General features: G+C 50.1%; 1 protein-coding gene across 2 annotated transcripts; it reads left to right on the forward strand.

The window, feature by feature from the left end:
• Window positions 1–338: 338 nt before the first annotated feature.
• LYRM9 (LYR motif containing 9) lies at window positions 339–15084 on the forward strand. Of its 2 annotated transcripts, none has more exons than XM_029212336.1 (4): window positions 339–382; window positions 11097–11239; window positions 12886–12978; window positions 13872–15084. In XM_029212336.1, exons 2-4 carry the CDS (start codon window positions 11114–11116, stop codon window positions 13887–13889), a joined length of 237 nt encoding a protein of 78 aa, XP_029068169.1. In that variant the 5' UTR covers window positions 339–382; window positions 11097–11113; the 3' UTR covers window positions 13890–15084. The 2 variants fall into 2 exon arrangements, with proteins under 2 accessions (XP_029068169.1, XP_029068170.1); XM_029212337.1 differs by lacking the exon at window positions 339–382 and adding an exon at window positions 7711–7752.
• The last annotated feature ends 498 nt before the right edge of the window (window positions 15085–15582 follow it).

Raw genomic sequence — 15582 nt, forward strand, 5'->3', positions numbered from 1 at the left:
AGGAAAAGTCCTTCTGCAAGCCTTTTCACAGGTCTTGAACACCCTCATATTTTAGCAGCAATCCATACTCAGGAAAATGGGGAGAGCCTGTCTTCAGGGCTTATATCCGAGGTAACAAAAGCCAAAAGGAAGGGTGGGTGTTTAAGGTAAGGAAGGTTGTGAGTGGGACAGCTTTCTTTTTCAACCGGGTGTACTCGGATCAGGTAAAGGGCACCCAGTAGGGTTTCCTCATTAACAGACCCCAAGTCCCGCGCGCGGCCGATAGAGGGCGTTCGGCTCAAGTCGCCCTGCAGGGGCGGTGCTTCGGCGATCCGGGGGCGCAAGCGCACTGGTGGTAGCCGCGTCCGCCGCGTCCGAAGCTGACGTTTTCCTGTGGAGGCCGGTGAGCCGCTAGGCGCCGGCGGAGGGTGGGAGCGCGGGTGGGCGCACGGGGGCCTGAGCCACCCGTGGTGGCGGGGACTGGCTGGGGATGTGAGGTCTCGGGCGTCCTCGCCCTGGCGCGGCTAGTGGAAGACTCAGTGCCGCTGCCTTTCCTTCCCCGACCGCCTTGCCTCCGGAGAGCCGTGTGCCCCGGAGCGCGGTTCCTGGACGCGCCTCAGGCCTCGCGGGGGCGGCTCGGGCGGAGGAGGCCCAGCACGCCGGGGGGTTGGGGGCGACACGGGGAGCCCAGGGGTCTGCGGGCGCCGGGCCCGCTGGTGGAATGTTCCTGACGGGCACACGTCTCCGCCGTCGGCCTCAGTTTGCCCATTTTCAAAAGCAGTCGTGGCCCCTGCACGGGCCGACTGTCCGCAGCACCCCGTGAGGGCGCTTACCTCGAGTCACCTTCACCTTTTGATTTACGCTTCTGCCTAACTGATCAAGTCACTCCGTGGCCGAAACCCCTGAGCCCTTAGGACTAATCTTTCCTTTTGTTTGTTTTTACACACCATACAGTTCACCCACTTCAAGTGCACAATTCAGTGTCTTTTAGTTTAGTCGCAGAACGCAGGCTGCGCTCTCTGCGTCCACGTCCACCCAGCCACACTCTACTCGTCCTTCAGACCTCAGATTTAATGTTCCTTTCTCAAGAAACCTTCTCTGACCCTTGACTGGGTGAGGGACCCCATGAGCCAGTCTCTCAGGGACCTGAATTCCACTTTGTAGTATTTAGTTATAATTGAATACTTGGTTTTTATTATCCTCTGTTACTGTGTAAGTTCTGTGGGGTCAGAACTTGCCTTGATTGTTTCCGTAACTCCAGCAGCTAGCACCTTATTGGTGCCCAATGCCTATTTCAGCACACACGTGCCTTCTGTGTGTCAGACTCTGTACTGTACTAGGGATACAACCATGAACAAAATAAACTTCCTGCTCTCGTGGAGCTTACGTTCCAGTGGGGGAATGAATACAAACAAGTAAGTAAATATATATCGTGGTGAAAAATGCCGTGAAGAAAAAAGAAATGCTGTGAAGGAAAGAAGAAAGGACTATAGTGTGGTCAGAGAAGGTCTCGCTCTTTTTTTTTTTTTTTGCGGTACGCGGGCCTCTCACTGTTGTGGCCTCTCCCGTTGCGGAGCACAGGCTCCGGACGCGCAGGCTCAGCGGCCATGGCTCACGGGCCCAGCCGCTCCACGGCATGTGGGGTCTTCCCGGACCGGGGCACGAACCCGCGTCCACCTGCATCGGCAGGCGGACTCTCAGCCACTGCGCCACCGGGGAAGCCCCAGAGAAGGTCTCTTAAATGAGACTTGGATACATGGGCGTGTGAGCCACGTGGGTGCCTGGAAGGGTGGTTGGGTATGTGAGGACAAGCAAGGAGGCCAGAGGGAGGAGGAGCATGAGAGAAAAAGGGTAAACCAGGCGCTCTCAGCTCAAGGGTCCTTGGAGACAAGCCCTGGGTGTGTGTAGAAAGAGCTTGAGTTAGGGAGGGAGATGCCCAGCTGTGGCTCTTAGCTGGTTCTTCTGTGTGACCTTGAGCCTCAGTTTTCTTCCTCTGTAAAGTGGGAGTAACAGGATTGGAGCTTCAGTAGGCCCTTTGAAGTACCCAGCCCAGTACCTGACACCTGGTAGCTGTATAATACATCAGTTCCCGTCTTTGGCCCTCGAGTAGAGTGTGTTGTGGCCTGTGTGGGCAAGGCCATTGGCACAAAGCAGTCTCATATCACCAGATTCAGTTGAGGTTGCTGGTTGCTCTGCTCTGCAACCAGCATGTTTGCTTTTGGATGATGTTTCTGGTTTGCGTTGGCTGGAAAAGCTCACCAGGTTCACTTCCAACTGTAAAGGCCCAGGGTGGTTTGGGCTGACAAATGTGATGTTCAGGATCCTTTGAGACAGCAGGTGTGGTAGAAAGAGCTGAGGATTCAGAGCCAAAGGATCTGAGTTTGAGACCTGCCTCTGCCACCTGCTGGCTTTGTGACTTCAGGACAGTCCCCTTCTTCCTGGCTTTAGTTCCTCTTTGGTAAGTGGGAATCCATCAGCACACATTTATTGAGCTTCTGTTATGTACCGGGCACTGTTGACTATGGAGGGGTGACTAACATAGTCTCTGTCCTCCAGAAGCTGACAAACAGCAAGGAACACAGGTGGCCAGGTAGAGTAGGAAAGGGTAAGACGTCCAAGCACCTAATACGTGCCAGCCCCTGGGCTAGGCAGCGTACTGACATTAGCTTGAGTGATCTTTGCAAACGCCCCGTGAGGTACATATTCTGTTGTCCAGTTTACAGAGGAGGAAGCCGAAGGCCAGAGAAGGTGAATTTAATGAGAGAAGTTGGAACCAGACCTCAGAGGGCCTTGGATAAAGAACATTCCACAGAGGTTTTGGAGGAGGGTGTGTTTTGTAGGAAGTGTCCTTGGGTGGCACTGTGAGGGCTGGACTGGAAGGAGAGAGGCTGGATAAGGAGGCATTGTTACAAAGCTGGGAACCGAGATAGTGTCCATGGGGCTGGATCTTGAGAGCCTTGACCATGTGGGAGAGAGACTGGAGGAGCGAGGATTGTTCCCCGTTTCTAGCTTGGGAGAACATGCGTTCAAGCTGGAGCCCCGGAGTTGGGGGGGAGCAGAACCGTTCTGTTCCTATATTGCGACTTTACCCATCCAGAAGAATAATTGCATATTTAAACAATGTCCTGTGCAGGCTTAATTTAGCTTTATCAGTGCTCAGTGAGGCATAATTTCTGGTTATTTTCTGTAGTTCCATTCTTTTCTTTCTTTTTTAATGTATGACTTTTTTTTCCCATTTATTTTTATGTGCCCTATGTCAGGGCACAGGTTAGGGAAAGACAGTGGGATTAAATGGGGCTGAAGGCTTGTTTCTCAGCATCTGTAATGGTGATACCATTTGGCTCCCAGGAAATCCCCTTTGTGACTTTATTTTCACTCTTTTCCTGTATTCTGTCACATTCTCCTTGGGTTTCCTAAGAGCTTTTTTTTTTAGTATTTCTCTAGTTGCCCCTTTTCTTTGTGTAATTGACATTAGTCTTGGGACTTGTTTTTTCATCTGTATGCAGGGGGAAGCCATAGATGAGGTCCTTGGGTTTCTGAAAAGCATGGAACAAGGGTTTATGGAGAAGGTTGAAAACCAAGAACTGGATATAGTATAGTCAGGTGCTTTCATGAATGCTTGGATCTGGTCCTGAAGGAGCCCTGGGGAGAGTTCTCAGTGGGGTCCTTAGCCCTGATCTGGGCAGCATTTGCGAGTGGCTCAGATATAGACATAGGTAGTGTGAGAAGCAGGTGAGGGCATGGGCTTTGGAATAAAATAGGCCTAGGTTTGATTCCTTACCTGACCATGTACTAGCTGTGTGGCCTCTGGCAAGTTACTTAACCTCTCAAGAGTTTCAGTTTCCTCATCTGTAAAATGGGGCTAATGATACCCACTCCATAAGACTGTTGTGAGGATACTTGAGATAACACATGCAAAGCTGTCAACACCTCCCTGACATATGCTAATCCCTCCCTGAATGGTAGGTAGTAAGACATGCCATCAGCTCTGCAGAGGCCAGGGGTAGGAGAGCCATGTAACATGTCAGGCCGTTCATCTCTGTGGTCCTAGGGCTGAGTCCAGAGTCACACGTGGGATAGATGCTCAGAATGGCCTTGCATGGGTGACTGACACAGCTTGCTGGGCTTACTTTCTCTCTTTGTACCCGCTTTGTACCTCGTATGTGATTGTTTCTGTGCTTTTGTTGTGCTGAATTGAGTTGGGTAACAGACAGGATCAGGTGTCCCAGAGATTGTGGCAGATTGTGACTCTGGACTGAACTAATAAAATACAGGATGGGGAAACAGACCTAAGGATAGTTCGTGGAGAAAAGGTTCCTTTGAGCCGAATGCCAGGGCCATGTGAGGGCGAGAGCAGAGAATGCAGTCTGGGCCGCATTCCTTGGATTCCCAAGTAAAGGAGGTGGCATTGCCATGTGAGCGCCAGTGCCCACGGAGCCAGTCAGAACACAAGCAAACCATGGTTTTTCTCTCTGGACAATACGTTGAAGAGTGAGATGGATAATGAAGGGATGTGTGTGTGTCCAGAAAGAGGAGGGCGGTGAGATGGAGAAGCATTGGGGGTTACGGCACCTTCAGGATGCTTATCTCGGAAAAGATATGACTGGGGGGCTGGGATGATTGACTTTGAATAATGACAGACTGGACTTGGTGGTAGGTTAGGGAGACTTTAGCCCCAAAGGGCAGAGCTCAGAACGGCGAGTAGAATTTTACAGGGCAGATCTTAGCTCAGAAGCGAAAGGACTTTCAGCGCCCTGCCTTGAGTGAGAAAAGGTGGGTGACTCCCTGGCATGAGAAGAGATTCTTTGACACCAAGTGGGAGAAGGTCACTTTCAGCTCTTTGGCATCCTGCTTTTGAAAGGTGACCTACTTTGCCCTGTTTCTGTTCATTCAAGTTAACACCTTTTCCTGAGAGCCTGCTACTTCGGTGGCCGCAGGATGAGTAACCAGAACTCAGTTCTGATTTGGGAAAAAGCTAAAAATGTTTCACGTGATCTGTAGTTTGATTTAAATGTAAAAAAAAAGACGTATTTCTTTTTCTCTCTGATGTATAGAGAGCTAACTGAATCAATGAAATGCACAAACCTCTTCTGACCTCAGTCTGCACCAGAGGCTTTCTTTAGCAGACCATTCCTATTTTGGGTAGAAGCATTAAAAGGGCATCATAACGTATTGTTTTCCCTTTTGCTGCTCTTCCAGGGGCAGAGAAGGGCCTGGGAGAGGAACCTCATATTCAGTGAGCTGCTGCCAAGAACCAGGCATCTATGTCTCTTATTTAATCCTCACATCAGCCTTGCCATGGTTTGGGGCCCGCATGCTTCACTCTTCCACTCAGTCAGTACTCAGGGACAGAAAAGTGGCCTGAAAGTTGTTGGGGAGAGGGAGGATTCAGTCTGACACCCCTGTTTAGTGGCCACTGTGTGCCAGGCACTGTGGGAGTGACAAAGTGACAGAGGAGACTGAGCGGGGAAGAAGGTAGAGTGCGTGGGGATTTGGTTACAGATGAGATAGAGGTTGGTGGTTGATTGGGGAAAGTCTTCAACACCCCACCCCTCCATCACCATGCACACATACTAATGACCCTAGCGTTTGTTCTGTGGGTGCCATTAAAGGATATCAAGCAAGGGGCTCACAGATGAGATTTTTGTTTTTAGAGGCTCATTCTGGCTGAGCATAGGGAGGGATTGAAGAGTCGGCGTTTCAGAAGGGTGTTGGATTAATCCTGGAGAGAGTCTCTAAGAGCCTAACTGGTCCTTGGAAAAGGAGGGGCCCCCTTTCCTTCAAGAACTCAGGGAGGTTGGAGCACTGGAGCTGGAGCCAGAGACCACATCCCAGCTCCACCACTCCCTGGTTGTGTATCCGTGGGCATGTCAGCCCACTTTTCAGCCTCAGTTTCCACATCTGCAAAGTGGGGATTACAATGCTTTTTGTCAGAGGGTAGTTGTAAAACTGCACCATGCCTAACACATCAGTCGGCTCTCAGGCGAGGCTGAATTTCATGGTGGTGGGGAGCCAAGGATATTCTCGTCTGATGGCCTCTCCAGACCGAGTGAGGTAGGAGGCGTCAGTGGCCTGCGGGAGTTCCTGCTGGTGAGCTGGAGGGAGGCTGAGGAGACTGGAAGAGGCCTGGAGTATTTGGGTGGGAAAGGGAGGGTGTTTCTGCCAGAGGTGATGGCCAGGAGTACCGAGGCATGGAGGACCCTGCAGAGAGAGGCAGTCCTCACTTTATAGGAGCACAGGCTGTCTCGGCCACATTTGGACCTCCAGGGCCTGAAGGCAGGGAGAAGGCTGAGCTATTGTTTGCTCAAGCTTGGGGATTGGCTGGATTTTGAGGTTATTCAGTCAGCAAGCATCGATGGAGGAGTCCACTGTGTGCTCTGGACTGTGCTAGGCATTGAGGCACTGAGGTGGGGGATCTGACACAGTCCTTGCCCTCGTGGGCTGGTGGGAGAGATGGACAGGCAAACACAGGGTGATTCCTGCACGTACAACAGCCTGTGGACACGCAAATAAAGAAGAGAGTCTAGTTCTGTGTGGGGGTAAGAGGGATAGGAGGAATTAACCAAAAAGAAATCATTGGAAGAGTGTTAGGAGCTCACAGAATCAAGGGAGAAGCCTAGAGAACCGTGCAGGAATCTAGACATTTCTGGAAGGCCAGGCAGCAGGACCTTCAAGGACAGTTCAGAGCAGGAAGAAGCTGATCAGGACACACTTCTCAGGGGTACATGAACTCATTTGCCGGCTCCTTGTTACCATGTTCAGGACCCTATTTCCAGAGGTGGCATATACTCAAGTGGCCTAGTTTGGGTCCGATGCTCTCCTTGTGGCCGGGAGAGATGCAGCCACTGACAGCAGTCTCAGCAGGCCACACTCAATGGGAAGGAGTCATCCCTTAGAAAGAAAATTGGGGGTGAAGGAAGCTGTTAGGAAGAACCACAGAAATGTATTACAGGATGAATAAAAGTCCTTTTGGGGCAGGGGCTAGTGTTCCAGGCAGCACTCATCGCGGGCTCTGGAGCCAGACTTCCCATATGGAAAGCCTGGCTTCTGCTCTCACAGCTGTGTGACCTTGGACAAATTTCCTCCCTTCTTTTTGCCTCCATTTCTTTATATGTAAAAGGAGAGCATAATGGTACCTCTTGTAGAGTTACTGAGAAGATTAAAATTAGTTAATTCTTGTGCATTTTTAGAATAGTGCCTAGCACATAATAAGTATTCAGCAAGGCCGTTGTAATAATAACTGTAAATGATGACGACGACGATGATGATGGTTACTATATCATTCAAGGAACTATAGGTGGTTTTTGTCAATGTGCCTGGCAGGTAGAAGAGTGAGGAGGGATGAATCTGGGCAGATAAGGATGCTCTCGGAATTGGCATCAGCCTAAAGAGCGTAAGACTTTATTCACTAGGTGATGGGCAGCCATGTGTGATGGTTAAGTTTATGGGTCAGCTTGACTGGGTCATGGGGTGCCCAGATATTTGGCCCAACATTATTCTGGGTGTGTCTGTGAAGGTGTTTTCGGATAAGATTAACATTTAAATCAGGGGACTGAATAAAGTAAATTGCCCTCCCTCACGTGCGTGGACCTCATCTAAGCACTGGAAAGCCTGAATTAGACCTTTCCCTACTGAGAGAGAATTTTCCTGCCTGACGCAGCCTTCGTGCTGGGACACTGGCTCTTCCTGGTTCTGCAGCAGCTTCCGGCCTTCTGACTCAAACTGGGATATATCAGCTCTGCGGATTTTGAACTTTCCAGCCTCAATAGTCATGTGAGCCAATGTCTTATAATTTCTTTCTTTCTCTCTCTCTCTGTATATGTATCTGATTGGTTCTACCTCTCTGGAGAACCTTAATACATCTGTTATATGCCAAGCATTCTGTCACGGTGCTGAGACTATAGCAGGCAAACATGACACAGGCTGTCGTGTGCCATCAGAGTTCAGTTTGCCTGGACTCAGTAGCCAGTGTTGGGTGATGTGATGCGGGGTGTTGGGCAGGGGCCAGAGCAAGAGGGGGTCTTGGAGGCCATAGAAGGCAGTATGGATTTTATACTGTAGACCAGTGCTTTTCCAAAGTTCAATACCACTTTCATGATTCTTGGCATATCCAGATTTCAACTGCATTCTTACTTGCTTGATACATTTTTAAAAATCACCTTTCTGCCCGTTCATTTTTTAAACTGTTGTAAGCCATAATACCTATGAGATTATGGAATTTTTTTTTCTCATTACACATGAAAATAAATATAAAAGCATGACAATAAAAGGATGTTCCATATACTGCTTAAAATATTTTCATCTTTGTCCCATATTTTGGGAAAAGTTGTCATGAGTGATAGGGATGGGATGGACATCAGGGGTTTTAGGCAGGAACATGACATGCTGCGATTTATGTTTTGGAAAGATTCACTCTGGCTGTTGAGTGAAGAATAGATTGTCAGACAATAGATTGCTGGGAACTCTTGCAGGTGTCTGCCTGAGTTGTGATGAGAGTCTGAACCGAGGATGTGCAGTGGAAGTAGAGAGGAGGGGACAGATTTGAGGGGCGTCCAGCGGTAGAATTTGATAGGACTTAGAGACCAGTGGCGTGGGGATTGAGGAGAAGGCAGGTTGTCTCTGTGATGGCTTTGGTTTGGTTGCCTGGGAAGACAGAGGTGTCTTTACAGAGGCAGGGAGCTCAGGTGGGGAGGCTAAGGTCAAATCCAAAGAGCAGGATATGCGAAGCAAGGGTTCCCAGGGCTACAGGGTTTGACTACAGATTTAGCAATGATGCTGTGAGGTTCATTGTGCCTTAATAGCAAACCCATGCTTTAAATTAAATTAAAACATTTTTAGTTTAACTCGTCTGAGTGGACCCACACAGGCATTCTCTTCTAGTTATTACTGAGAATGACTAAGTATTATAATTGAGCTGAAAATAATCTCCCGCCCATACTTGCTGGGTTGGTTTCTAAGTATTGCTTGGGTTTTTAAGTAATGTAACAAAGTTGTGTTCTTTCCAAGTGTTAATTTTAAAGACTGCAGATGGTAACCATCTGTTACACGACTAGCATTTTACAATATTTGATTAGCACTTTATATAGTTTGGGAAAGCCTGCCAGTGGAGTCTGCCCATTAGTCTTCGGTGGTATGTCCTCTGTGGTAGCCCTTGAAGGTCTCTGTCCCCATGATATGTGGCTCCCCTCTGTTTGTTGTGCTGAAGTGTGACTAGTCGGACTGGCAGGTTGATATACGTGGCAAGAGAACCTTGAAGAGTCCTGCCCTGTTTGCACTCTTCCTTAGAGCTGGAACCATCAGAGCTCACTGGTGAAGCAGAATTTGGGAGGGCTAGATCTGTCCATCAGTTAGGACTCTTCGTTGCAAGTGACAAAACAACAAACCCAAACCTGTGGTTTGTTGGGACCCTAGGCAAATCTGGGACTGCCTTCAGGTGCACAGTTTTGGGACTCAGGTGACTTCTTTAGACTTGCTTTCAATCAGGGTCTCAGCTCTGCCGTCTGCTGTGTGGCTTCAATCTCAGGCTTCAAGAGGAGGCAAGATGGCTTCCCTGAGGGTGAAGTCCTCTCAGCATCAAGTCTAGAGGGAAAGAATGAAGCCTTTCCACTCACTCCTGCAGAGGTGTTGAGATTTGCTCTGATTGGACCAGTTTGTCATGTGCCCATCCTTGTGACCATGTGGATAAAAGGCTCTGATTGGTCAGGCCTGGAGTGGAGCCCCACCCAGACCTTGTGGGCTGAGACCTGAAGGGGTGGATTCCCAGTGACTCATCCCAGGGTGTTACCAGGTGGGAGGATTGGGGAGGGGCAGGCGGCCACCTGCCCACCCCAGTGTCAGAGTGAAAGGCCATAGTACCAGGAGCAATGGGCAAATTTAAACTGTGGAGACAGACATTTATTGTTGCCAGGAAGATCATATGCTGGAAATGGAATGAAGGAGCCTCTGAAACTAGCTCCTTAGCAAGTGTCCTTTCCTAATTTGAGATAGATTAGTATTTAGATTTAGTATTCGGGTTCTCTTTTTTTTTTGAGTGGGTGGGGATTGTCTTCTTTTTATGTTACTTTAAAACTAAGGCCCCTCACTTAATCTTGGTCTGTTAGCTTCTCCATTTGGAACACAGTGAGCTTCTCTCTCTCAGAGATGGGAAATCTGTGCAGAGGAGATAACAGATTCCATTCAGTCCAGTTCAACAAACAGGGCACGAAGCACTGGGGCCCGGGCCAGGCTCAGTAGGTCTGGCAGCCGATGAATCCCCAGCAGTGTGGGAAGCGCTGTTACAGTTCCAGGAACGTGGCACTGCACCCCCCCCAGGGAGGGACAGTCACGAAGGGCTTCCCAGAGGAAGAGACGCTGACCTGGCCCTGGAAGGATGAACACAAATTCCTCACATGGAGGAGACGGGGAAGGGAGCTCCACTCTGAGGGGGCTGTGTGTGCAAAGGCACAAGAGGTGACCTACTTGCCGGCTGAAAGGGTCTGGGAGAAGTTCCTTGTGTCTGACTCTGGGGTGAGCCGAGAAACTGGTGCCAAAGCTCATTCTGGCGTCACTGTGGGGGCGACTGGGGGAGTGACAGGCTTCAGGCAGGGGCACCAGGCAAGATGCTGTAGTAGAGGTTCAGGCAGGATCCTCTGGAGCATCTTGTTAAATTGCAGGTTCTGTCCAGTAGGTCTGGGGTGACATTGCATTTCTAATTAGCTCATGGGTGATGTCGATGCTACTGGTCCAGGACCACACTTCGAGTAGCGAGGCTCAGACCTCTGGGCATTCTTCCCTCTGTTGCCTGAAGTCAGCTGGTTTCTCAGTGACTGTGACGCAGGATCTTCCTGCTCATCTCCCTTATTCCTCCTGGCATGACACCTCCTCATCCACCACCTGAAGCTGGTCTCCAGAAGGAAGACGACAGGATGAGGCTGTGCCTCTCACCTTTGGTCCTTGCAGGCCTGCTCTGAGCTGAGACTTCTGCAGGACCGAATGCCCAGCCTGAGCTCGGGGTCTGGGTTCCCTGGGGACCTGGCTCCGTACTGTATCAAATACGTCTGCTTCCCAGAGCGCTGGAAGCTGGGGGCCAGGGCTGAGTATTGGCTTGATGCCTAGAAGTGATGCTCTGTGTTTTCCAGGGACAGAGGCCTTGCAGATGGCCCCGCTACCGGGGGCAGAGCTGGTCCAGAGGCCGCTGCAGCTCTACCGATACCTGCTGCGCTGTTGCCGGCAGCTGCCAACCAAGGGCATCCAGGAGCATTATAAGCATGCTGTCAGGCAGGTGGGAGTAGGGTCCACTGGGCTTGGGGTGGGGGGCTTCCTGTAATAGGGGGCCTATCACAGGGTTGGGGGCCAGGGGCAGTGGGCAGGGATGGTTTTTCCGGTGGTGGGGTTGGGGGTGGCAGTTCCGTAAGAGCCACCGGAAAGCAGTGCTGGTCAGCCCAGCTCCTCTCTCTGGTTTCTGTTCCGGAAACAGGATGCACCCAGCACAGCAGCTCTGTGCCAGGGCTTGAATAAGGCAGCTAAACAGATAATTAAAATAGAGTGTGAGACATAACATCATTTTGACAGGCATACCTGCCAATAATGCACAACCTGAATTTAATCATGAGAAAACATCAGGTAAACCCAAACTGAGCAACCGTCTACCACATAACCAGCCTGTGCTCATCAAATGTGTCAACGTCCTGAAACACAAAGGCAGATGACTGCTCTGGTTTAAAGGGGACTAAAGAGATGTGACAACCAAGTGTAAGGAGTGATCCCAGATTGGATCCTGGACCAGAAAAAGCAATGATTGTAAAGGGCATTATTGAGGAAATTCATGAAGCTGGAATATGGACTGTAGATTAGATAACAGTATTATATCAGTGTTCAATTTTCTGAAGTTGATTACTGTGGTTATGTAAGATAATGCCCTTGCTTACATACCCAAAGTATTCAGGGGTTAAGGTCATGATACCTGAAACTTTAAATGCTTCCAAAAATTTTTATACAAACCCATATAGAGAATGATAAAGCAAATGTGGCAAAGTAGTAACAGTTGGTGATTCTGGTAGGGAATTCTTTCGTAATATTCTTGCAGCTTTTCTGTAGATTAAAAATTATTTCCAAATAAAAAGTTAAAAGCTGAAATTTGTATAAATATAGTATGGAAAGTAAAAAAATAGAGGTAGTAACAGAGGGTTGTGGAAACATAGAGAAGGAGTAGTTAGCTGTCTGAGGGAGTCTGGGAGGACTTCCTGGAGGTGAGCATTTGAGGTGCTCCTAAAGATAAGTAGGAGGACGTGTGGGGTTGAGAGTGACATATCAGAGGAAGTAACCAGTTCTTTTGAAGGGCCATGAGAGCCACACCAGTGAACCTGAATCTCATGTTGCTTTTCAAAGGCGAACATCTGGTCAAAGCAAACAGCAGCCCTGCATTGCTCTGCTTTGGGCCTGGCTGGATTTTCCAAAGCCACCCTCTCCACTGCCCCTCCCTTCCCTGCATGGCTTTCCAGCATGGGTCTGGAGAAACTCTGCTCTTCTCTGTGGTGAAGCCATGCAGAGAGCTCAGCCTGGTGAAAGCAGCTTCCTGGGAAGAGCAAACGAAGCAGAGAGATGGAAGTTTCCCTTAGGCCTCTGCTACCCGATAACCTTTTAGCTTGGGGCCAGTCTTCCTTTTCACGGCTGCCCTGCTGGTAGGAGTACAGGCTGTGTAGTTAGATAGTCCAGGATTCAAATGCTGGTGCCATTGCTTAACGGCAAGGTAGAGTTTCTGAGCCTGTTTCCTCCTCTCAGGGTGTGATCATCATAACTGTCTGTGGAGGGGTAAGAGTGATGCTGAGTGTACAGTGCCCACAGTGTGCCTGGCCCACAACTGCTGCTCTGAAGCTGCCAGTCCTGTGATTTTTGCCTAGTCATCTTTCCATATGCTTAAACCTCCAGAGTTTCCGAGTTCATTCGGATGAAGACAGCCCTGAGAGGATCCAGCAGATTATTAAAAGAGCCATTGAAGATGCTGACTGGATCCTGAACAAGGTAAGTGCTCGGCTCCGACTTCCACCTGCGAGTTGGGGTTGAGGGCTGTAATCTCCGTGACCACCAGGGGTCGCCCCTGCCCCACAGTTGAGACCGATCAGCGCTGTGGAGGCCCCCCTCCCCTCACCAGCCGCTCCCCTCCCCAGAAGCCCAAAGGTGATGGCAGATGCCCTTCTGGTTGCGTTTTCTGCAAGGGGGTGCGCATCCTTAATCCCTAAAGGCAAACTTCTGCCTCACAGTGCTGAATAAGCTGAGATGGGGCCACAGGAAGAAGGAAGAGAACAGTCTTGCTGGTAGCAATAGTGCCAGAGCTGGCAGCAGCCTTGCGACGGCTCAGAGAGGAAAGCTGGGTGAGGCAGGGTTACTGAGGAAACATTCGAGTGTCTGTTTTGGTAGAGGCAGGAAGGGAGTCAGGAATACAGACAGGCTTGCTGGTCCTTACACTTGGTATTAGAACAGCCTTGAGAGCTGGAGCACACCCCACCACTCTGTCCTTCTGAATCAAATCTCCAGAGGTGGGGTCCAGGATTTGTTTTTTAAACTCAGTGATGGGACTAGTTGGTTTCTGAATGTTGTCTTCTATAACCAGAGATTTTTTTGTTTCTTCTGAACGATACTCAGCTTGATGGGAAGACTGGACACACCACAATTTTCAATTCCAATGTTCCCAGTGTCTTTCTCATCCTCTGTCCCCAACCCCATCAGCTTCCTTTTCTGTTGGAACCAGCTAGAGACATGACTGTCTGATGCCTGCTGACCGGGTTCCACTGCCTCCAAGAGGCCCTTGCAGGAGGTGGCTGAGGCCTAGTGACCACAGTTCTCAGGACTTCCCGGGTCCTCCCTCCCCCCGCTGGCTTCCCTCACCCGCTCGTAATGATCTCTCTGTCTTACAGTATAAGAAACAAAACTGAGACTCCAGGATGTAGTGAGTGCAGCTGCCTTGGAGACACTGATATTGAGAGCCCTCGCTTCGCCTGGCCCTAAGCAGCAGCGGCAGTTTTGGAACATCCACTAGCCTCGTTGGCTGGGAGCAGGAAGTCAGGGGTAGGAGAAGCGGATACTTGCTCAGACGGATCTTCTTGCCATGTTTGTGTCTCCAGTGTCTCCCTTACGTTTGCTTTTCCAGCTGGTTATGATGTGAGATTTGGGGAGAATGTGTTTTCTCACTTTGCACTGAAAGTGATTCATTTACTCTGGGCATCATTCTTTGAGACCCAGAGCTGGCGTGCCCTCATATAGCTTCCTGTACAGAGGGCAGGGCATGGGTTTAACAACCAGACAGATCTGGATTTGAATCTCAGCTCAGCAGCTTTTCAAGGGTGTTGGGTTCAAGTCCAGTTTCCTCCTTCATTAGGATTAGATAAGATGAAATCAAAGAGCCTGACGTAGGACATGGTATGCGGTGTGGCCACTAAACATCCCTCTGAGGAAGCCGTCCTCTGCTGCTCCCGCGGTGCTCACACATCTCTCTAGCTCTCTCCACATCAGGTCTTAGTTCCTTGTGGGCTGGTCCCGTCCCTGCCTATCACCGCAGGCCTCTGATCCCCCGTAGTTGCACTGTGCCCAGCGGTCCGCCCAGCAGCGGCTCTTCCTGACACCAACCCAGAGAGGCAGAAACCCTGGTCCTTGCCAGAGTGGTGAAACAAAGAGCGCCAGAGCAGCTGCAGCAGATGGCGGCGCGCTCAGGCTGTGTGAACCTGGGGTCTGTTTTGAGCGGCCCTTGCCTACTTTACTCCATCTTATCAGGAAACCGGGGAGGAGCAAGCCAGCAGTCATGAGGTTATCGTGAGCCTGAAATCGGTGGAGAATGCAGACCTGGGCCACATCCCAACTCCACACAAGTTACTCTTGGGTCACTTACCTCCTCTCCTTCAGCTTCTGTTTCCCCGCCTGTCCAGCGGAGTAATGACCATACCTACCACAGGGGGCCACGGTGAGGAGTCATGAGCCCTAATGTACACCAAGTGCTTCACCCAGAACCCGGCCTGGGGAGCCAGGGAGAAGGGAGCTCAGAGAGGTTGAGCCCCTTTTCAAGGTCACAAAACTGCTAAGCCAGGTCTGTGAATGTACCAAACACTATAGATTTAGGAGGGAAAGGAGAGCAGCCGGGAAAGAGGGAAGGAAGGGTGAGAGGGAGGGAGGGAGGAGGGAGGGAGAGCAGCAGGGAATGTCGGGGTAACTGGCCGGAGTGGGCAGAGCAGCCAGAAGATGCAGAGAGAAGCCACACCAGGATGCGAGTGTCCCCCAAGGACTCTCAACCCGAGAATGAGCTAGCGCACATCTGTGTCCTTGCAGTCACGTGACTTAAAGTGACTGAGATACCCCCACGTGCACTCACCTGATCAGCAGATAAGGAAGTAAATACATCAGTTTGTGAAAGCTCTGGTGTATGTTGTTCCCTACTGTGTGCTGTCACACTAGATGCTGAGGATTAGAGATAGGCGAACAGAAAGCTGCCTGGGAGGGATCATTCTTCAGAGTCCTAATTCATTAATTGAAATGTCCAATCCTAGGTAAAAATAAAATTTCAGAACTTGAATTAAGGTGGTGGTATCTCCCCTCTTCCAGTTGGGATCTGCTGCAGTGGGAAACCCGCTGTCAGAG

The sequence above is a fragment of the Monodon monoceros genome, unplaced genomic scaffold (genome assembly GCF_005190385.1).
Source record: "Monodon monoceros isolate NGI ecotype Baffin Bay Population unplaced genomic scaffold, NGI_Narwhal_1 Super_Scaffold_9, whole genome shotgun sequence".
NCBI lineage: Eukaryota > Metazoa > Chordata > Mammalia > Artiodactyla > Monodontidae > Monodon > Monodon monoceros.

What these genes read in the sequence shown, in the direction of transcription:
- LYRM9 (XM_029212336.1), top strand. Translation starts at nt 11,114, where the DNA reads ATGGCCCCGCTACCGGGGGCAGAGCTGGTCCAGAGGCCGCTGCAGCTC. An exon ending in ATAAGCATGCTGTCAGGCAG is followed by an intron (nt 11,240 to 12,885) that starts GTGGGAGTAGGG and finishes TTAAACCTCCAG; the next exon opens with AGTTTCCGAGTTCATTCGGA.